Consider the following 22,856-nt stretch of genomic DNA (forward strand, 5'->3'; position numbering starts at 1 on the left):
AATGCAGCAGACTGAGGCGCTGCTGTGACATGGAATGGAGCAGACTGAGGCGCTGCTGTGACATGGAATGGAGCAGACTGAGGCGCTGCTGTGACATGGAATGGAGCAGACTGAGGCGCTGCTGTGACATGGAATGGAGCAGGCTGAGGCGTTGCTGTGACATGGCATGGAGCAGACTGAGGCGTTGCTGTGACATGGCATGGAGCGGGCTGAGGCGCTGCTGTGATATGGAGCAGGCTGAGGCGTTGCTGTGACATGGTAGGCGAGGATGGAGGATCTAAAACCAGCTTTTTAATATAAACAAAAAATGAAAAAGGAAACAAAAAATGAAAATAAAACATTGTGAAACAGGTACAGAACATGAAAATACATGTAAAGACTGACAAAGGAAACAGGGAAATCAAGGGCTTAAATACACAGGGGGCAAACAAGGGAACGAGGAACACCTGTGGAAACAATCAGGGGAAAAACAATCATAAAATGAAACTACAAAGGACTACAAAACTAACAGGAAACAGGAACTAAACAAGAATTTCAAAATAAAAGTCAAGACAATATACAGGGAATATGTGATAGTAGCCTATGTAATATTCTTAACTTTATCAGTGTTGAAGCAATGCTCTATGCACATGTGCAATACCGATACAGAGAATGTGTCAGGTTGCTGTTAATATGCTGCATTGTTGAGTTGATACAATGTTCCTGTAGCTCAGCTACTCAAAATTCATTCAAAACTATTTTAAAAGCAGAAAATGTGCTCTCTGAACAGAACCTGTAATTGAATGGTTATATCAATAAAGTCTTGATATGCTTTTATTCAACAGTCCTAGAAACTTCTGGACTCTTAATGACAGCCTGTTAATAAATAATGTTTCAGTTTTAGGAAGCGATACAGGGGGTGCTGTAACACTTCTGTTAAGGATCCAAGAAGGCACGGTTATTGGCCAATAGCCTAAAAATGCCAACAATAAAAAAAATATTTGACTTACTCAGTTTTGATTTCTTTTTTTATATAAATTATTCTGTAGTTTGTTACTGTAGTTAATCACATATGTTATGTTCTAACTACAATAAATGTGTAATGTGCTGAGGTAGAGTCTAAGATGTGATCTTGTTTAAGTTGATGTATACATGCTTCTCTCTGATGCTGTGCACTGTTGAAGTGTTTCAGAGGATTCTCCGAGAGGAAGAGAAGAGGAAAGAGATCAGAAATTGGGCATGAATCTCTCGTTCTCACTCAGATTTATCGACCTACAGCTGTCCAGAGACTGAGAGAGACAGACTGAGAGTATATTGACTCCGGTTGGATCAGGGCAGGGTAACAGAAGATCAGTAAATGTGTCGTTTAAACACAATCAGGGAGCCGTGTGTTTGTGCACACTATTGTGCTGTTTTCTGGATTGCCCTGAAATCTCTCATCAAGCTTTAAAAGTTTATGAGTAAATCTTTAATTCTGAAGACTTAAAAATCTCTTTTACACTTTTATTTGATTTTATTCACTGCTATTAATGTGTGTGTTTAGTGCTCTAGATTTTTGGAATGTAACGCTGACTGGACTCCTCCCCTGTTAACCCCAGTTATGTCAGTGAGAGGGGCCAATGAGGAGGAGTCAGTGATATGGGAGGGGCTAGTGTGTATGAGTCATGGCAGTGAGAGGGACCAGTGGGGAGGAGTCAGCAGTGGGGTGGACCAAATGGGGAGGTGTCAGGGCAGTGGAAGGGGCCAGTGGGGAGGAGTCGTAGCAGTGGGATGAGCCAAATGGAGTGGAGTCAGTGGGGAAGAGTCATGGCAGTGGGATGGGCCAAATGGGGAGGAGTCAGTGGGGAAGAGTCATGGCAGTGGGATGGGCCAGTAAGGAGTCAGTGCAGGTAAATGGGCCAGTAGAGAGTAGTCAAGGCAGTGGGATGAACCAAATGGGGAGGAGTCAGTGCAGTGGTAGTGGTAAAGGTTAGGATGTTTCTGATAAAGATATTTTGAACAGTGCATGGGTCGATTATTTGAGTACTTAACATAAATTGATATGTTTTGATAATATACTGACCAGTTAAAAATTATTACAATTCCTACACATATTATTAACTATAAAATTAATTATAATTCATGTTCAGAATCAATATCAATTCTTTATAAATTCTGGAAACAGAAATCGGTGTGAGTGTCTGTGTTGAAACACTTCAGTTTGTTTTCTAATAAACTCCATGTGAGAATCCAGTGCCAGCTGAACTATATTCATCATTTAAAATATACATTCAAACTGAACATGTCTGAGACTTTTACACTCACTCAAAGTCACTACTGTTCATACTCAACATGAAGCTTTCATAAATGCATTGTTAATCGTTATATGCAACTGTTATATCAATAGATCTGTATCATATGTAAGTTTTCCATTTTATTGACAGAAATATCAGAATAATTAATTCATAAAGTTTATTTAGTGAACTTTCTTTGACTAGGCCCTCATATGTTCTCTTTATTGTCCCCCGGGACATCCATCGGCTTCACCTTATTTTAAGATGCTTTTTTGAAGGCCTGAGTCCTGGGCCAGCCTTCTTCTCACCTTATGGGGTGAAATCAAGATCCCAGTGACCTATCTTTTATATTATAGCTAATGTTTCCCAACCCTGTTCTTGGAGGCACACCAAAAGTTTGGATGTCTCCCTGATCTTACGCATCTATTTCAGGTCTTTGAGTGTCTACTGATGAGTTGTATCAGGTGTGTTAGATTAAAGAGACATTGACAATATGCTCTGTTGGTGTGCCTCCAGGAACAAGGTTAGGGAACACTAATAGTGTGTTGTATTAGTGTTCGGTACTCATAATATTCCCACCTCCTACTTGAAAATAATGACCGGAACTCCGCTGAAAGTTGGACATCTGATTTGTGAAGTCAGGGTAGATCGATCAGCCCTGACCTCAGCAAGAAGCATCATTTGACATCATTTCCAAGATGGTGGTAACCAATAAGTATTTTAAGTATTTTCACTGAACAAAATGAATAAAAAGTGCAGATTTTTGTAATTACTGATGTTTCTTCATGCTTGGTTAGTTTACTCTTCAACCGTTTTAGTAACTGGTGTTTCTTTTGGAACTGTATTGAATACTTTGATTCAGTAAATTCTTTAGTATGGATATGTCTTCTCGAAGCCCAGAGTCTCCAGTAGCAAATGTTCAACTGACCTGCTGAGTCTACTAGTTGGGCCAGTGGAGTGCTGAGCAACTGTCATGTTACCCTAAATATGTAAAACTGGGTTGATGTGACTCTCCAGCTCTCCACCTGATGTATTTAAAGACCCCGGGGATGACCCATGTCAAAGCTTATGATCTCCAGACCTCACCTGAGTTCCAGAGATTTGCTGGCATGTTATTGAGGAGGAGACCATTGAGTCATTAAGGAGTCGCACAGCCCCTGGTCCAGCCCTACAAAATCAGTCTTGAATCCAGAATCCTCTAGCTCGCCCTGTGATGTCTTCAAAGACCCCGGGGTTGACCCATGTCAAAACATATGATCTCCAGACCTCAGCTGGAGACTTACTACTGGGTTCCTGAGATTTGTTGGATGGTTAATGAAGAGATGATTGGTTGGTTATCAAGGAGTTGTACAGCCCCTGGTCCGGTCCAGTCCTACAGTCCTGAATCCAGATCCCTGATTCTCCAAACAAATTTAAGAACTCAGACTTTGATGGATATTCTTGCTCAAGGGCTCTGATAAATTTCTCTGATATCAGCAGCAAGGAAAAATCCTGTCAGCCCCACCACCTGTAATGTAAAACTGGGTTGACCTGGCTCCATGCCTGATGTAATGAAAGACCCTTGCCACCTGCCTAATACTGTGTAGTTCCCCCTCGTGTAGCCAAAACAGCACCAACCTCCATCTCAGAACAGCATTCAGAGATCATATTTTTCAGCACAATTGTACAGAGTGGTTATCTGAGTTAGTGTTGACTTTATCAGTTCAAACCAGTCTGGCCATTCTCTGTTGATCTCTCTCATCAACAAGTGTTTCATACACAGAACTGACACTCACTGGATGTGTTTTGTTTTTCAGAGTAAATTCTAGTGACTGTTGTGTGTGAAAATCCCAGAAATACTCAAACCAGCACGTCTGGCACCAACAATCCCACGGTTGAAATCCCTTAGATTAAATAGTTTCCCTATTCTGATGGTTGATGTGAACATTAACTGAAGCTCCTGACCTGTATCTGCATGATTTACTGCACTGCTGACACACGATTGGCTGATTAGATAATCACATGTATGATTGTTGGTGGCAGATGATATTGTTATATTTTAGTCTATTTGTAACAGACAACACTCAGTAGCGTCACAGAAGCACAGATCGATTGTATTCACTCTCATTGTAACATATTAAAATTCAAATCAGAAATCTCTATAAACTCTATTTTAATAACCCTGAATGGCTTATATCTGTACCCAGAATCTGTACCTTTCCCATTAGGGATATTTTTACTGAAAGATCAGAACGTTGAATTAATATTTTAACACTCTTGTGATGATAGTGGAGATCTGCATTATATTCTGATGATCTGTTTTGAGAGTGTAAAGATTTTAAAGGACAGTACCAGCTCATGTGATGCATGTGAGAGATAAAGTTTGAGATTGAATAAATGGTGGCAGAAAACAATAGGAAACTTCTCATGGCACAATGCCAAGAACATCGAATAGGGAGACTTGTGTAAGTTGTGTTGTGTGTACAGCAGCAGCTCATGTGAGAAAATGTTTAGCAAGATCAATCTGTTGGGTTTTCTGGGTGAGATTATGATTTTTCTGAACACATATTTAGTTTACCATGCTATTTATATACTGGAGAAGGCAAATATCCTGTTACCTTAAATATCCTGACATGAAGCAGCAGAAGCCCCTCCCCTCTACAGGTATCTGGAAGAACAAGGAAATGCATCAAAAGTGAAAGTAAACTGCAGTGACGACAGAACAGACTCTTCTCTGTGAGTTTTTCCTGTAAAGTGCCTTATATGACATGTTGTGTATATAAAGCATGATTTATCAATGTCTGAGTGTTTGAGTTGGTTTTCCAGATACTGTTTTTGTAAGAAGAATCATATTTGGCTTGTTGAGATCTGTCTGGAGTTGTTTACGGTGACGATGGCGGAGGGCCCTTCTTCACTTCCTGGTAAGAATCTGTTTACACGGACTCAAAGACTGACAATCGCTGCGTTTGCTGCTGAAATATGGTTGAATTTTATTATTGAAGGTGTTTGTGTAGTATTATCTGAATATTTCAGTCATAAATGAGTTATCAGGAAACGGGTGTGTAAAACTGCACTGTTAGCCCTAAAGGGTCACCGTATTCTAGTTTTCCATAAACAGGACACCTTTTTATTTTGAATGCAACTTAAATACAGTGAAAAAGACTCTATTAGCATAACATAAATATATATAAATAAATACAAATGTCCATCATTCTTTTGAATGCCCATGTACTAAAATAAAATCTGTGATGCCATGAGTGTACATTCATTTAATATTAATATTATTTTGAATGGACATGGAAAATGAAGCAATGTGATAACAACTTTACCTGAAATGTAGTCTGTTGATTTACCTGATGAACTTTGGCCTTTTGCTGACCCTTTATGCTTCTAAATCACGTGCAGCTTTATTAGCAACTTACATGTCATACATTCTGCTTCCCATGGATCTGCACCGGGATGAAAGCATGGGGATTTTTGTTCAAATCTTCTGTAAATTTGCTCTTTCGTTTGGGCATTGTTTCCACTCAGCTGCAGTAGCGGTTCTAGTTTGTTTTGTGCCCTGGGGGAAATTGGAGAGCTTGACAGGCAGGAATTTGGCCAATAGTTGCTGAAAGCCTCTTATAATTGACCAATTGGTGTGCGAGAAGGCGGGGCTTGCAAAGAGGGGTTAAAACAATGCAAATATGCGCACACACACAAATAAATATTAGACCAGATGCACATCATAATGCAACTACAGCCATTTTTGCAAGACTTTTTTGCAAATTTAGAAATCCCGGCCGGACGCTTTTTTAAGGTCTGTAAAAAAGGACATGTCTGGGAAAAAGAGGATGTATGGTCACACTACCTTACCGTGGTTTTTTGCAGTAACTGTGTTACCAGCTTGTTACTGTAAGACCGTAAGATGCACTTGATCTTCACAGGATTTTACTGAATACTGTAATTCATAGCTGAAGTCCTGTATATTACCCATGCTAACATCCCATGCAGTGTTATTTTCAACCTGGTCTCATAGTCAAAACCTGTTTCTATATACATTTGAACAAAACTCGTTTAATGTGTCTCCAGGTCCATTTCTCTGCTGTTCAGGTGAAACGATCACTAGAGGCGCTACAACAACTCAGTGTTTTATTCACTTTCACAGAAATCACAAGTACAAGGAATTATGTAAACACTTGTTTATTTACTCTGTTACTCCGACTCTGCTGTATTACGATATCCACTGTTACTATAACGCATCATTTGAAAAAACATACATTTTAACACTTGTATTACAGACCCAACAACATTTACACACTTCTTCCAGTTTACTATCAGTGTACACAACAGTGTATTAACTTGTGCAGTCACATGTGTTGAACTCAGAGTTTAGCATTAATAATAAAGAAAACATATTTGCTTTTTTTTTTAATTGGAGCATGACAATTAAAAAAAAACCTAGCACACCTGAAGATTGGTTGGTAGGACATATACTGTAATCAAGACAAAAAATGAAAAACTCCACACACAACCATAACTTGCAGAAAAATCACATAACTTTTATTGCAACGTTTAATTACTTTCATCAGGATGTCTGTTATTTTTCTGCAAGTTATGGTTGTGTGCAGGATTTGTTCTTTTTTGATTTGGAGCATGACACAAATAGGGGAATTGGATCATGACATTTATTAATTCTATAGTAAAACATTAAAGTAAGAGAGTACACATGTTTAGCAAGAAGATATGGTAACAAGGATCAAATATGTGACAGATTGAGTAGTCGTCATCAGTCAGTCAAGGGCACCAGGATCAAATGAACACTGAATGTCTGCTGAATTCATCACAACCAATACTTCCCAAAATCTCATTTAACTCTGTGGTTGTTCACATAAGAAACGTTCTTGAGCCCAAAACAGCAAGACGGAGTGCAACGGAATAGTGAACGCACAGGTCTCATTTTGAACCACTTTCAATGTAATGTAACACGAACGCCGCAAGAAAAAGCAGTGAGACAAAATAACAGACGGAAATAAAAAACGCATAGTAAACAGCCCCAAAGTAAACTTCAATCACATCCTCTCAATAATACTCAAGGTTTTCTAAATTCTCCATAAAATTAGACAGTTTGTACCAAATATGATGATTTCTGTGAGACTCAAATGCAGTTTTCCCTTTCGATAGCTGTGGCAGGCGTCAAGGCTTTTATCTGATGTAAAGTTCTTGGAGGTCAATTAAGAGAGTATGCAGTTTATCTAACAGCCACTAACAAATGTTAACATTTTGAACTTAGGAGCTGAAAGTTTTCTCGTTTATCTTAAGGCTGGTTTACACTACATGACTTTTGCACCGATTTTAGATTAGTCGGGCAGAGTTGGTGCTAGTCGAGGCTCCAATCTGCAGATTTTGAGGATGTCAGAGAAAATCGCTTAGTGTATGATGGGTACAGACTCTCCCTCCAACTCTTATTTCATAAAGTTGGGGGATATAAAGCATGTTTTGGGACAAAACTGACCGCTATAAAATCAGGTGCACAGACAATATTTCCTCAGAAATTCTTCCTTCAAGACAGAGATCATCTCTTGTCTAGAAGCCCTCTACCTTCGGCGTCGATATACACAAGTCAGTGATGAAATCTTTGCGGGAAAACATTCCGCTCCCCTGCAGTGTTCTGGCAAACATCACACCGCCTCGCCGATTGACGCTTCGCTGGTGAACGGGCCTCAGCATCCTGATTCTCCGCAGCGCTTCAGCAGGGTTTGTGTATCCTTACAAAGCAGTTGTATATTGTGTGATTATAAATACATATGGATTTATATATCTAAAAGAGTCACATACGTGTTCGCGTCTTTTTAAAGATGTCGTTCCGTAAGTGCTCCTTGTGCGAGAGGCACATCCCACCGTCAGATCAGCATGAGAGCATGGCCATGCCCACACATTCAGCTCTTATAGAGACCGACTGCTCTTACTGTGAGTCTCAAGATGCTTCGCTCATGAATTACCCTCGTTCTGAGGGATGATTCAGCCTCACGCGCCCTCCCACCCGCCTCTTCTGTAATACCAAAGGATTCACATGAGGAAGCATGGAGGGGCAACGAGGTCGAGTAGGGTGACTTTGAGATGGTCCTTGTAGCGGCACACGCCCCTCAATCTCTCCAAAGCGCATGTTTTCCGATACGCTATGTGCGAGACGAGCTCCGGCCTTCTGAAAGACCATGCGGCCTTGTCTCGTGCAGAGGTTCTGATGCTGGGGATAATAATGACGATGTCATTATGTCTCTCGCTGCATCAGGCGAGTGGTCAGTGGATGATGCTGCGCCCTTCCCCCCGGTGAGGATTGTGCACACGCCTCTGAAAGGGAGATTCTCCGCGTCCTTACAAGGGCGGTCGAAGAGCTTCGGACTGAGTGGTCTCGCCCAGAGGAACCAGAACAGTCTCGCCTCGATAAATGGTTTCAGTGGTCCAGACACCGTCAAACGGCAGCGTTTGCCCAACTCTTCTCCAAAGTCCACAACAAACTATCCAAGTCCTGGCGTGTGATCTTATATGGTGCGCTCGCGCAGTGACGTGTGGATCGCATTATTTAATGTGGATCATGGGGAAGAAAATGGTTCTGCCCAATTACCCCCTGTGGAGGAATTGGTAGCAGCACACCTCTGCCCAGCGAGTAACAGGTACATCCTTCCAAACCCTGTCGACAAACGTCTGAATTGGCGGGAAACACTTGCTCAGCAGCAGAACAAGCTGGATCAGCACTCCACACAATGGCGGTGCTCCAGGAATTTCAAGCCAAGCTCCTCAGGCAAATGGATGAGCACAGCTTCGATCCAGAGACATTCAAAGAGCTCTTCACCGCTACAAATTTGGCACTGCATACCACGAAAGTCAGTGCGCAGGCCATCGGCAAGTCCATGGTCAACCAGGCAGTTCTGGATCGATGTAAATGGCTGACCCTCTTTTGAATGCTCCAGTGTCTTCAGCTGACCTCTTTGGCGGCTCTGTGAATAAGTTCTTCAGCAGCAGTCCCAGGCTATGAGACACTTTATGCCCAAATGGAGTATATTACAGCTGGTTTGCCCTCGCTCTGTTTCCAGCCACCGCCCGACTAAAAGCCCCATACCGCTGTATCACCGGCATCTGCGTATCAGAACGTGCAGCAAAAGCGTCCTGACGGCACAACAATTTGAAACGGAAAGCAGAGCCCATGGATCCCTCCGGGTCTGCTCCAAAAAAGGCATAGATGTGTATTTCTGTAACTGCTGATCTCCTGGGATTTTCACACACAACAGTCTCTAGAATTTACTCCGAATGGTGCAAAAACAAAAATCATCCAGTGAGCAACAGTTCTGTGTATGAAACACTTGTTGATGAGAGATCAACAGAGAATGGCCAGACTGGTTTGAACTGATAAAGTCTACAGTAACTCAGATAACCACTCTGTACAATTGTGATGAGAAGAATATAATCTCTGAATGCTGTTCTGAGATGCGGGTTGGTGCTATTTTGGGGGCACAAGGGGAACCTACCCAATATTAGTGCAGCAGAAATTTGAGCAGCATTCGGAGTCAAAACAGGGCACCAGCGACTTATTTTTCTCCAATTTTATAGCACACCATGTCGTCTGCCAGACGCGTCCGGTGTGCGAACAAGCGCAACACCAAACACTGACGGCAGAGGCGCTGACACACCTGAATGCTTAGACTTCAAACACAATCTGCCTATATGCGTGTTAATGCAAAAAATATGGAATTTATAAAAAATAAATGGCTCATATTTAGTTTGACCGCCTGAGTGTGAAGAAGTTTAAGCCACATCCTTTCACTGAGCATTTGTTGAAAAAATACTGAAGAATTTCAGGTCCTATTTTGGAACATATTAGTGGAAAGTGTGACATGTAATTAGAAATCATTCAGCAGCCATCATTGCTGTTTCTGTTTTGTGTTTGTTTCAGAACTTTGCCTACAATGAGCATGACAAACCTGATTTCTTTTTTCATATCCCATACTTCCTGTCTGTTTCAGAGTTGTCAGGTGGCTCAGCTGATCCAGTGATGCGGATTCTTCTGGTGGGCAGGAAGGGTTCTGGGAAAAGGTCATCAGGAAACACAATACTGGGACAAAGGAAGTTTCAAGTTAAAAGGCCTCAAGTTGATGTTTGTGAGGATACGTCACAGATCAATGGAAAGCAGGTGCATGTGATTGATCCTCCAGATCTACTGGATCCAGATCTCTCTAAAGAGAAGTTTAAGAGTCTGAAAGAGAAAGTCCTCAGCTCTCTGTTCAGCAGGTCTCAGTGCAGTTCTTCTGATCGTGCCTTTAGAGACAAAAGTGGAAAATGAGGAAGAGATTTTATATTTGATTAAAGATATATTAGGACCTGATGTCCAGAAATACATCATGGTTCTGTTCACACATGGAGATGAACTGGAGGATCTGGACCAGACCATTGATGAATATCTACGAGACAAAGATCATGCGGATCTACAGCAGCTGGTGACAGAATGTGGAGGAAGATTTCACTGTTTCAATAACAAACGTGAAGTAGAAGATCAGGTCACACAATTACTGCAGAAGATTGAGAGAATGGCAGGAGAAAATGGTGGGAAATTAATCAAAGCACAAAGGAGAAGGAGCAGAGACACTGATGTCAATTGTACGTCTATTTGTCATTCTAAATTACTTTAAAAATGTATACCACAGAGTCACTAATATGTTGTGAAACTAATCTTTAAAATGGGGAAGCCAGATTATTTGTGTACTGTAAAAAAGTATTTAAATAACAGCACATTGATATATTGAGTGAGTTGAGCTCTGTTTTTTCTGTAGTTTCAGGAGAGAGTCCAGCAGATGAGCATCTGATTCCTGAGAGAAGAAAACAGCAGATCAGACTGGTGTTACTGGGGAAAACTGGGGTTGGGAAAAGCTCAACAGGAAACGCAATCCTCGGTAGAAATGTGTTTAAATCTTCTGTTGACTCAAACTCTCAGACGAAAGAGTGCAGCTCAGAAACCAATGTGAGGATCGGTAAAGAGATCTCTGTGATCGACACTCCTGGACTTTATGATACTGAACTCAGTAAAGACGAGGTTATTAAAGAAATGTTGAAATGCATCTTCTTATCCTCTCCTGGACCGCACGCTTTTCTCATCGTGATTAAAGTCGGACGATTCACTGAGGAGGAGAAAAATACAGTGAAGCAGCTGAAAGAAGTGTTTGGAGAACACATGGAGAAATACACAATGATCATCTTCACTCACAAAGATCAGTTAGACCAGGAAAATAAATCCATTGAAGAATATCTACAGAAAGCTGATCCAGATCTTCAGACTCTTGTAAAGAACTGTGGAAACAGATACTTCTGTCTGGACAACAAATCCGCCAGTTACCCACAGTTCAGAGATCTCCTCAAGAAAATAGAGATGATGATGGCAGACAATGGAGGGATGCACTTCACCAGTGAGATGTTTGAAGGAGCAGAGAAGTGCATTCAGGAGAATATTGAGCAGTATATACAGGAGCACAATGTATTTAACATGACACAGCATTCTATAGAGGTGCCACGAAATCATGCATTGAGCGTCATCATTGCAAGTATTTGCATAATTGGTGGAGCATTTTACATTCTAAAGAAGCCTCGAGATCTTATGATGATATCAGGAATTTTGGGTGGGGCCTTAATGAAACTATCACGTGAGAAAATGTGTACAGTTCAGTGAGAACAGTCAAGTTAATAATCAAACACTTTAGCTTTTTGATTAATCCCTCCAACTGAAAACATAAAATGTTGGGATCCACTAATAATGTTAATAACGTTTTTTTTGTAAAGTCATTTGTGAAAAATATGATAATTTCCCACCCTGTGTCTGGCCCTCGGACTGAAATGTTTGGTTAATCACTGTTATGATTGACTAACATCGTGCAGCTAAATACACTGTATCTGAAACTCAATGGGAAGAATGAACCAGCTCCAAAACAACAGAAACTATCAGGGTTACACATCACACAAATCCAACACATTACATGTGAATCAAACTGCCCAGCATTCATGATTAAACATACATAAATAACACATGATCCAATATCAGTGGAAAGGAGCCGAGTAACACGTGATGGCTGTACCGTTCATAAACGCGGCACACATTAAATGATGCTGTCTGCAGTGGAAGTGTTCACTACAGTGTGTTACTGTGACAAAAACACACGTCACTGTTCACAACACACATGCTGGCACTACTCCAGACAGCTGGACAAATGGACCGGCCAGTTTGGATCGTTTGCTTTGATGCGTCCAGTGTAGACCGTGTGAGGGTCTCGTTTTAAGAGTTATAACTTGACACAGCATCTTTTAAAGCGAAACGCTGGTAACGGTCAAAGACATCTGTCTAGTGCATGGAAAGGTTAAACGAAATAGTCCAGATGGGCATGAGTAGTAAGTTTCTTTACAAGAGTGGAGCAAGGCCTATCTGTTGCTTTACTCGAGTTTGTTTACAGACTGGAATGCCAGTGGGCGGGGCCGAAAGGGTGCAATGATGTAAAAGTAGGTGTTGATGTCTGCAGATTGGAGGCGGTCATGCATTCATGGTGACATCACTGGTATACATATGTCAGAACGAGCCGTTTTTGAGGCAGGGTGTGAAGAAATGCTCTTTTTGGACTTTTTGTCAGAAACTTACAGTATGTTTAATACAATAAACTCTCATATGTTAAAAGATCAAGGAAAATGTTATTCCTGAAGACATGACCCCTTTAATGTTGCATTTTCCATTGCGTGCCACGAGTGAGACGATGCACTGCTTCCAGGCTGATCCCTTTCTCTCGCAGCACGTGCAGGTAAATGTCCTCTCACAAGAGACGCAAAGTATCAGTGGGGATCTCTGGTCTTGCTGTTGTGAAACATTGGATGCAAGTTGCTATGGGTGTTTTTACACTCAAGTCCTCTAAACTGTGTCACATGTGAGTGAAACTTTGGGCCACATCAGCTGCGGTGTGACCGTAAGCTTTATTGTTCCAGACGAACAGACTTTAACAAGTTCAGGAAATAAACCCCTCAACTGTCTACATCGGGCGTGTCCGTTGGCATGATGCACCGCAACAGCTTGAGGATGTCTGCACTGGACACGTCCAACCAAACTTCCAAAGCGGTCCATATTGTTGGCAGGAGTGCCAGCGCATACAACACGACAGGGCATCCGTTCATTGTCTGCAACGTGCTTCAACGGACGCCTCCAGTGTAGATGGCATCATTGCACCAACAGTGGTGTTGCATACCCCTCAGCATGTGTAGTTGCACCCCTGGATAATATATTCGGTTAACGTTGATCATTTGCAAATATGTTATTGGACTGTTTAGTTTGATCTTTTTTAGAGGTCGACCGATTAATCGGCCGATTTTTTGCATTTTTTACATAATCGGCATCGGCCAATATCCAAGTATATCAAGCCGATTATTAGGCAGGCGCATCTGTGGGCAGCCTAGTGTTGTTGTGGAACACGTGTTCGACGCACGCTGCCCCTAGAGTCATTCTCCAGCAGAGTGAGCAGACCTCATCCAGTGCCTAAGGAAGGAGCTAAGTTCCTTGGAGAAAACAGTAAGGGTTAAATTTGTATAACTTCTTTAGATTTAATTAAAAACTTTTGATATGTTACTGCCAACTTCGAGAAAAAACGTGATAGGCAACATGACGTTCGGCTACTTTGGATATTGATAGTGTAGTTGAAGTTGCATTATCACAGCAGAAGGGTTGCTATCATGTCACAATAAGTACAGACAGTGAATCTGAGACTTTTATTTGTTCTGTTTGTGTGTCTTATATTTGAGGGGGTTGTCACTCAATGCAGAGAAATCAGTAATAAAAAAGATACCAACGCACTATAGGCTATTGAAGGACTGGCTTTGGTAAGCTTGGACGTTATCGGTTCTGCTGTCGGTACTGGAGAAATTAAGAAAATACATTCTTTGTTGCTATAAAGAGAAAGTTATTTTATCTCGCCAGCCATTTCTATGTATAATAATATGAAACCATTTGTCTGTGATGCAATTTAGCTATTCGCAGTCAGAGAGAGAGAGAGAGAGAGAGAGAGAGAGAGAGAGAGAGAGAGAGAGAGAGAGAGAGAGAGAGAGAGAGAGAGAGCGAGCGAGAGAGATGAGAGAGAGAGAGCGAGAGAGAGAGAGAGAGAGTGAGAGAGAGAGAGCGAGAGAGAGAGAGAGAGAGCGAGAGAGAGAGAGAGTGAGAGAGAGAGAGCGAGCGAGAGAGAGAGAGAGTGAGAGAGAGAGAGCGAGAGAGAGAGAGAGAGAGAGAGAGAGAGAGAGAGAGATATCCCTCACGCGGTGCCACAGCGAGCACAACACGAGCCCTGCTTAATGAGTGACAGAACTAAACATTCAGACATAGCCTGGTTTAGATCTGTGATTATTAGTCAGATTTTATTTTAGATTTGCCTTCCAAAGATTATAAAAAGAATATTTATACATAAGCCGCATTCTGTCTAGCACAACTTCCTTCCCTTCACAGCGGTGCACTGACATTTCTCCCTAAAACTCAAACTTAACGTCAGAATCAGCACGATCGGTGATTGTTGTAAAATGCAGTCTAGCTACTGTTGCTAAATTGCGGGACGCGTTTAATAATAAAAAGAGCGCAAGAGATACCGTTCCCAAGGCGGCGCGCGCTCCGAAACACACCACAAAGAGACAAGCAAAGTATAGGCTACTTTGGGTTTCATGCGTCTAAACGATCAACTATACACAAAAATATGTCAAAACGACCGGCTTGGAGATTCACTTAAACACAGTTTATGTCTTAAATGGACGTAGTTATGGAAATAGTTGGGAGAAAATATGCTGCATCAGGAGTCTATTAGATCTGAACTCGGTCTTAAAGGGGAAGCGGTCTATTAAACATGTGACGATTGAGCCATTACTGCGAATCAAACAACAAAAGGCAAAGAGAAAATCACTTACAGCTCTTGAATGAATAACTTCTGCATTAATAAGCATTAATCTATCTATGATAAAGTATGCAGTGTTATTTTACAATTGATTACTTTATTAGATTTCTTTTAGACCACACCTGAACAGTAATGTTAGTAGACCTTCCTGAAATAAAATCACTGTGCCTATATAACGTTTATATTTGTTATATATATATATATATATATATATATATATATATATATAACAAAAATAACCGTTAAGAATAGCGTTAAAGTACCGGATCGATAAGCAGTATCGGTAAGATAGTAATACCATTAAACCTTACCGATACCCATCCCTAGTAATGCCTGTGCTTCTCTTGGATGCTCTGAATATTGGATTACGTGTCTGGATGGCCCCTTAATTAAAGCTGCATTTGGATCTCAACCTTCGTGTCTCGGAGCAGTTCGTAACACCTGCTTTGTTTATTTAATATATTTGTTATTCATTATTTATACAATATGCTTTTACATAATACATTTTTAATTTAAGTGTCAAGTGTTCAATAAATGTCGATTTGTTGAGAAATTTTGTCTATCTTAAGTAATTATTTGTGTTACATTTTATCTTTCAAATAAGAGGTTAAAAACAAGCACATATCGGCCAAATATCGGCCAAAATAAACCGGCAGCATTAATCGACCATCAGCCGACCCGGATTTCAAAAGATCGGCATCGGCCTGAAAAAACCAATATCGGTCGACCTCTAATCTTTTTGTATTGTATTCTATATTATATCCAAAGAATACTGAATAAAATGCATTAAAATATAACCTGGCATAATGTTTAAGTCTGGTTTATGCTAATCTGGAGGCAGCCACTTCAAACTCTGTGTGTCAATGAGACCGCATGACTTTGTGAGTACAGTTATTCTGTAAATACCAGATGAGGGGTGTTTTAGGGGCTTTTGAAGATTGCAATGGATTCTGATCTTCTGTTTATGAACACAGGTTTTGCCATTTGTGTTTATGTTTTCAGAGTTGTTATCTTAAAGGAATATTTCACCCACAATATAAATTCTCTCATTATTCACTGACGCTGATTGCAGGATTACTTTTATGCTGCCTAAATGTAACTGTTGGACCATCAAAGTGCTGCAACCCTTTCAGGACTCTTGTAGAAACGTTTGAGAAGCTCCTGCGTCTGAGTCGGCATTCATTCTTATAATGTGTCATGTATTCAAGTCATGACTAACAACAGCAAAAGCTCATCTTCCTCATGTTCTAGTGAGATAATACATTTACACCCTTTTCTGACCTACGGCATTAATAATGCATGATGGGGTATTTAACAAATGATCAATTCATTTACATAAAACAATCCGAGCGGGTGAATCACTGACTTCATCTCGTTATATATGACACATCATCAACTAATGTAATGCTATTGAAATAAAGCACTGAAATTAATATCATTCCACAAAATCAATCATCCATCATGTCACGACTCTTCTAAAGTCACTGCTTGAGTATCATCTAGATTTCTGAGTTTCCCTGTTTGCTGTGGTCATTCATGTGCTCACAACTCATCATTTCCACATTTGCGACTCTATTTGAGGGTGAGGTTAAACCCTGAGGAACTGCCCAACCAGAACTAAAAGTGAAAGAAAAGCACATGTTCAGAACAGCAGCTCTTCTCTCTGTAAGTTTACATTCCCTGTATTGGCATGTTTTATGCAAAAAGATAGATTTATTTAATTTTCTTGTATATGATTTATTTTAATTCTATATTTATGGTTTTAGCAAAAGCACTCTGAGTCAGAGATAGTGAAGATGGCAGAGGATACTTCACCACCTCATGGTAAGAAGTCTTTTCTTCACAGACTTGAATTTAAGTGAAATCTAAAGTGAAACAAATATTTTTAAGTTATTATTCTCTGATGTTTGGTGTATGTCTGTGACAGTAACGGATGTCAGTGTAAATGTATAATGCACAGTCCTGCTCTAAACATTTCATGCTGAGCAGACATTTTTACAGATTGCTGTATATTATTTGTGAATTAATGAGCAACCATTCATGTATTTGTCTTTCTGTTTTGCTCATTCCACAAGTATATATATATATATTACAGATATTAGCAATACGTTTTACAAACAAGATTCGTGAAAAAGGGATGAAAAGGGAACCAGGGAAGTGAAACCAGTTAATGTGATCACATGAACTAAGCTTGGAATATGGAATAAACCATGTTTGCTTTATTACATGAAGGTCATACATGACTCATACATGTTTAAATGTCAGAAATACAGTTGGAGAGACATGTTATCCGGTATGAATCAGGGATATCATATAAATAATAATAATCTATACAGATCAAGATTTGTTCAAAACACAAACACTACATCAACAGAAAAAGGAACATCAGTGTTTGCAACAGAAACTTAAAGCAACACATACAGATACGGCAAAAACATAGTAAATAAACTGAAGAATGACATTTCAATTGTCACTTGACTTGAGCGTGTTTTATTGCATATTCATATCAATGTTTTCAGACTCAGAGTTGGTATCTAGAGGCTCCAGCTCCAGTGATGCGGATTCTTCTGATGGGCAGGAAGCGTTCTGGGAAAAGCTCATCAGGAAACACAATACTGGGACTAAAGTCCAAATTTGAAGTTCGAAAACGAAATAAGAGGCATGAAGCAGAAGTTTGTGATGAGATAACACACATTGGTCGTAAGCAGGTGCATGTGATTGATCCTCCAGATCTACTGGATCCAGATCTCTCTAAAGAGAAGTTTAAGAGTCTGAAAGAGAAAGTCCTCATTCTCTGTTCAGCAGGTCTCAGTGCAGTTCTTCTGATCGTGCCTTTAGAGACAAAAGTGGAAAATGAGGAAGAGATTTTATATTTGATTAAAGATATATTAGGACCTGATGTCCAGAAATACATCATGGTTCTGTTCACACATGGAGATGAACTGGAGGATCTGGACCAGACCATTGATGAATATCTACCAGACAAAGATCATGCGGATCTACAGCAGCTGGTGACAGAATGTGGAGGAAGATTTCACTGTTTCAATAACAGGAGTAAAGAAAAAGATCAGGTCACACAATTACTGCAGAAGATTGAGAGAATGGTGGCAGGAAACGGTGGGACATTCATCATGGGACAAATGAAAAGGAGTGACAGCAAGGGGACTGATATTGATTGTAAGTGTTTTTTGGTCATTATTAATTTTAGGGATACATCAACACCATTTGTTACAGACTTGAGTACGAGTAGTTATTGTTTCTTTAAGATTCTCACTGATACAATATGGTACCTGTATTTGTTCAGTTGATGATTCAGTGGCAGTAAGTTTCACATTTCATGAACCATTAACTCGACTAGAAATAAAACACGAGACACCAACGCTCACCTCAAAATAGATTATCCACTATAGATTAAGAATGGAAATGTACTGGGTAATAGATAGTAAAGATATCAATCATTTCAGTTGGGTTCATTTGTTGGTAAACACGGAACATATTCACATTTTCTACAACTATATAATCCACGCATCACAACGCATACTGAACTGCTGTTGAACAGTTACAGTAATCCCTGACAGATCATTTAATCCACAGCATTTCTGGAGTACATCCATAGTTGTGTTCATTCTGCTCTATGGGAAATTGTTCCCTAAGATAGAAGCATGAATAATTTAGTCACTCTGGATGAAATCAATCTCAAATATGTCACACTGATCATTAAAACAGAGAAGTTCAGAGTCGTGTGTAATTAAACGGTGCATATACTGTATGTGGTCTGCTGTAGTTTCAGGAGACAGTCCAGCCGAAGAACTTGCACTTAAGCATCAGATTCAAGAAAGGAAGAATAGATCAGACTGGTGTTACTGGGGAAAACTGGAGTCTGAAAAAGTGCAACAGGAAACGTAATCCTCGGCAGAAATGTGTTTATTTCTTGCTCAAACTCTCAGACGAAAGAGTGCAGATCAGAAACCAATGTGAGGATCGGTAAAGAGATCTCAGTGATCGACACTCCTGGACTTTATGATACTGAACTCAGTAAAGACGAGGTTATAAAAGAAATGGTGAAATGCATCTTCTTATCCTCTCCTGGACCGCACGCTTTTCTCATCGTGATTAAAGTCGGACGATTCACTGAGGAGGAGAAAAATACAGTGAAGCAGCTGAAAGAAGTTTTTGGAGACAAGGATAAGCTAAAGAAAAATGAAACCATTGAAGAGGTTTTACAGAAAGGTGATTAAGACCTTAAAACACTTTAAGAGTGTTGTGAGTTGAGAGTTGTGGAAACCGATTCTTTGCTTTGAACAACAACTCTGCCAGTTTCCCACAGTTTAAAGATCTCCTTGGCAAAATAGAGGTGATGGTGGCAGAAAACAGAGGACACTTCACAAATGATGTGTTTAGGGGAACAGAGGAGCACCTCCAGGAGGTTCAGAAACATAATTTGGAGGAGAAACTCAAGCATTACCAACAGGAGCACAAAGAGGTCAATCACAATCAAACAGAATGGCAGAGGATATCCTGGCGGTTAGCAGAGGAGTCACGGCATGAAGCTCAGGAATCCTTTTTCTCTGATGTGTGCATAACAGCTGTAGCCAAACTTCTGAAGTGAGTAGATGTCACCGCTGAAGAGAGAGAGAGTGCCATAAAGAAAGCAGAGAGTAAAGGAATCAGCCGTGGGACAGCCATAAGACTTGCAGTCAGAGCCACACGAAAATTTGCAAAACAGACAATGTGTGAAACTCAGTGAGAAAGATCATTATTCATCAACTCCACAAACTAAAACTTCATCATGCATCTCAGGATTACACAAAACACACATCCAACACAATGCATCTGAATCAAACTCTCCAGCAGCACAAAAAAAACATAAATATCAAACAGTCATGATTGAAACTGGGTTCTCACAGTTTTTGCCATCAGTTCCAATAGTGTTTTTAATTTTGCAATAACAGTTCCTTTGCAAACTTTAAGACATTTTATGACTGTTCAGAAACCCATGCTGATATGAGCCAAAACACGGTGATCCACGGTAAAGGACTGCACACACACATACTGTATGTACTGTATCCTGCACTGACACGATCAGGAACTGTTCAACTTTAGCCACTCCAAAACTGAGACAGTCGTGACCTCTCACATCCTCCATATTTGTGTTCGCACCGGACGAGACGCAGTTCTCTCAGCCAGTGGCAGCAGTGGAATGGAGCCAGACGAGACACGTTTGTAGAGGTTGAACTTGTTACGCAAAGTAGATTTTGGTTTGAATAGATGCTTTTTACGCATTGAGGAGGACATTTCACATGTTGTTATAGTACAATCAGCTCTTATCTATCAAAAGATCATGGAAAATCACTTCACCCCTTTAAATAATTGCCATCCTGTTCTCATACTAATGTTCAGCCAATGGAACAAAACCCGATCTCATACGATTTGGGCTTTGCACATCTTCAAATTGTAAAAATTCATACAAACAAACTCGATTTGCGAATTACGATTTGAAGATGTGCAAAGCCCCAGATGTAAAATGCGAAAGTAAACTCAAGTTCCGCGTGTGAGACGCTGTTGAAGTGATTATTAATTATATGCCCAAACCCCATATCTAAACCTAAACATAGATTATAGCGTTAAAGGACGATTTTAAGATTAATGAGTATGTTGTGTATAATGGAATAAAGTTTTTGTCGAGTTTTATAGAGTCGATGTATGTAAAACTTTATATTAATGGTCCCAAGTAGATATTTAACTGACTATAAGCGACTTATCAACGGGCTTGCTATAGGTATTAAACAGTGTTTCAACAAACATTCAGTAGACTTCAGTAGCCTGTATAGATCTTTATTAATGAACTACTTACACTTATCAACGGGCTTGCTATAGGTATTAAATGGTGAAAAACTTGTTAGTTGACTGATGAAGGGTTTGGTTGGCAATTCATTAATAATCTATTTATTACATTTCAAGAGTGTTGTCCATCATTAGACCGAGGTGATGCAGTCAGAGATTGAGATGAGGTGCGTCACAGTTCAATCGGCCGGTAATTTCAGTGAAATCCAAGGTTCAGGCATTGGCATATGAAGTATCCATGTCTTATGGTTGGAGTTGGCATTAATTCATCCTCTGAAGTCCATCATAATAGACTGAAGTGATGTTTGGCTGGCACCGGCTGCATTTAGTCATCATCATTCTGCGACATGTAGCAGTGGAGTTCAACATGAAGCAGGTATGGTGCTGGATCCAGCCGGTTCTGGTGACCTCAGGATAGGAGTCCCGAGGTTGAGACAGGGAAACAAATAAAATAATATAAGCATAGGGGAAGCATATACAAGGAGCAAAGCAGAGGCCCTAAAACAGATCCCTGTGGCACTCCATATTTTACATTTGTTTGGTTTGACAATTCCTCATTTACAAAGACAAAGTGCTAGTGGTCTGCTAAATATTATCTTATACCATGCTAATGCAACTCCACAAATGTAAAAAATAAAAGTTAAAAACAATTATTCAGGAGATTCTTAACAATTTTGAGAAAACAGCAGAACCACAGTGATATAACATCACCTCAAACAAGCTGAAGTACAGATCCCTATGCTTTAAACAGCATGACAAAGTTCTGTCCTTCTGGACAAGGGATGAGAACAGTCACAAACAGCTGGAAACAATTACTGTTATTGCAAACAATAACAAGAGGGAAGATAAAGAAATAGGTTCCTAAATGACACCATGATGACACCTGCATAGAAGATTCCTCCTTGAGAACCCCAACTGCAAGATCTCATACTCTGTTCTGCCATATGTCCTTCTGAGTGGTGCAGCCACCCATCGCAGACAGAGAGACCTGCCTTTACAAGGGACATGAAGACCTCAGTTGTGTTATAGAGAAGCTACGTTCTTTCATTGGGAGCACTGACTTGGAGAAAATGTGAGTCAACATGCTGTGATTCAAACTTTTTAAAGTTGATGCTGTTTGTTTTCTCCATTGTTTCATGCGAGTTAATTAGATACTTGTTCAATAATTGCATCTGACACTTAAATTTGTATCATCAAAATAAAATGTTTTTTCTCCTAATGCGTCCTGTCAACTGTGTTACGTGTGATTTTTATGTCATAAATCTTTTAAATGTTGGCTGTAATAAAAATGATGGGGGACATTTCTAGAGAGGGAAGTCGTACATAAGGACGTTGAATAAATTTAAGTTCAGTGTAATGGGGATTGATGTTGAAAACAATATTAATATTGATGATAGCATCCCACAGAATATGTTATCAAAATTAATATATGTTTTAAATCAGCTAGACAACCTCAAACCCTGCTGAATAGACTCAAGAACTTCCAAACAAATGTTTTATCAACTGTAGTACTTCATTCATGTCTTCTATGACACAGCTTTAGTCTGTAACACAATTAATCAAATGTTTATTTTCATTTATATATTTAAAAAGTCATTCGAGCTTAAGTTGGCAACTAATGAGTGGAGAAGCGATCTATCTACAGGAGTCTGCAGTTGTATGTAAGTGTGTTTATTTCATTGTTTTTAACGTTGTTATAGTGGTATTCATTGCTAGATCAGGTGCTGTTTGTTTACTGTCTTGAACACGGGTCGCTTAGACGTGTGTTTGGTGTGTGTGCGCGCTATATTTGTGTTGACTTGTCCCATAGTATTCGCTGATAAAATTGTCAGACTTGTTGAAACTTGTCACGTAG

The 22,856-nt window shown here is 40.0% G+C and overlaps 1 protein-coding gene and 1 pseudogene across 1 annotated transcript; both read left to right on the forward strand.

The window, feature by feature from the left end:
- Positions 1–4,938: 4,938 nt before the first annotated feature.
- LOC127647587 (GTPase IMAP family member 8-like) lies at positions 4,939–14,347 on the forward strand (annotated as a pseudogene).
- A 3,365-nt stretch (positions 14,348–17,712) lies between these two features.
- LOC127648218 (GTPase IMAP family member 9-like) lies at positions 17,713–18,909 on the forward strand. The gene is made up of 2 exons (XM_052132796.1): positions 17,713–18,334; positions 18,812–18,909. Exons 1-2 carry the CDS (start codon positions 17,713–17,715, stop codon positions 18,907–18,909), a joined length of 720 nt encoding a protein of 239 aa, XP_051988756.1.
- The last annotated feature ends 3,947 nt before the right edge of the window (positions 18,910–22,856 follow it).

The sequence above is a fragment of the Xyrauchen texanus genome, chromosome 8 (assembly GCF_025860055.1).
Source record: "Xyrauchen texanus isolate HMW12.3.18 chromosome 8, RBS_HiC_50CHRs, whole genome shotgun sequence".
NCBI lineage: Eukaryota > Metazoa > Chordata > Actinopteri > Cypriniformes > Catostomidae > Xyrauchen > Xyrauchen texanus.

Excerpts from the sequence above, each read along its gene's own strand:
- LOC127648218 (XM_052132796.1), top strand. The coding sequence starts at position 17,713 with ATGCGGATTCTTCTGATGGGCAGGAAGCGTTCTGGGAAAAGCTCATCA. Across the intron at positions 18,335-18,811 it reads CAAGGGGACTGATATTGATT|ATAGAAGCATGAATAATTTA; the intron begins GTAAGTGTTTTT and ends TTGTTCCCTAAG.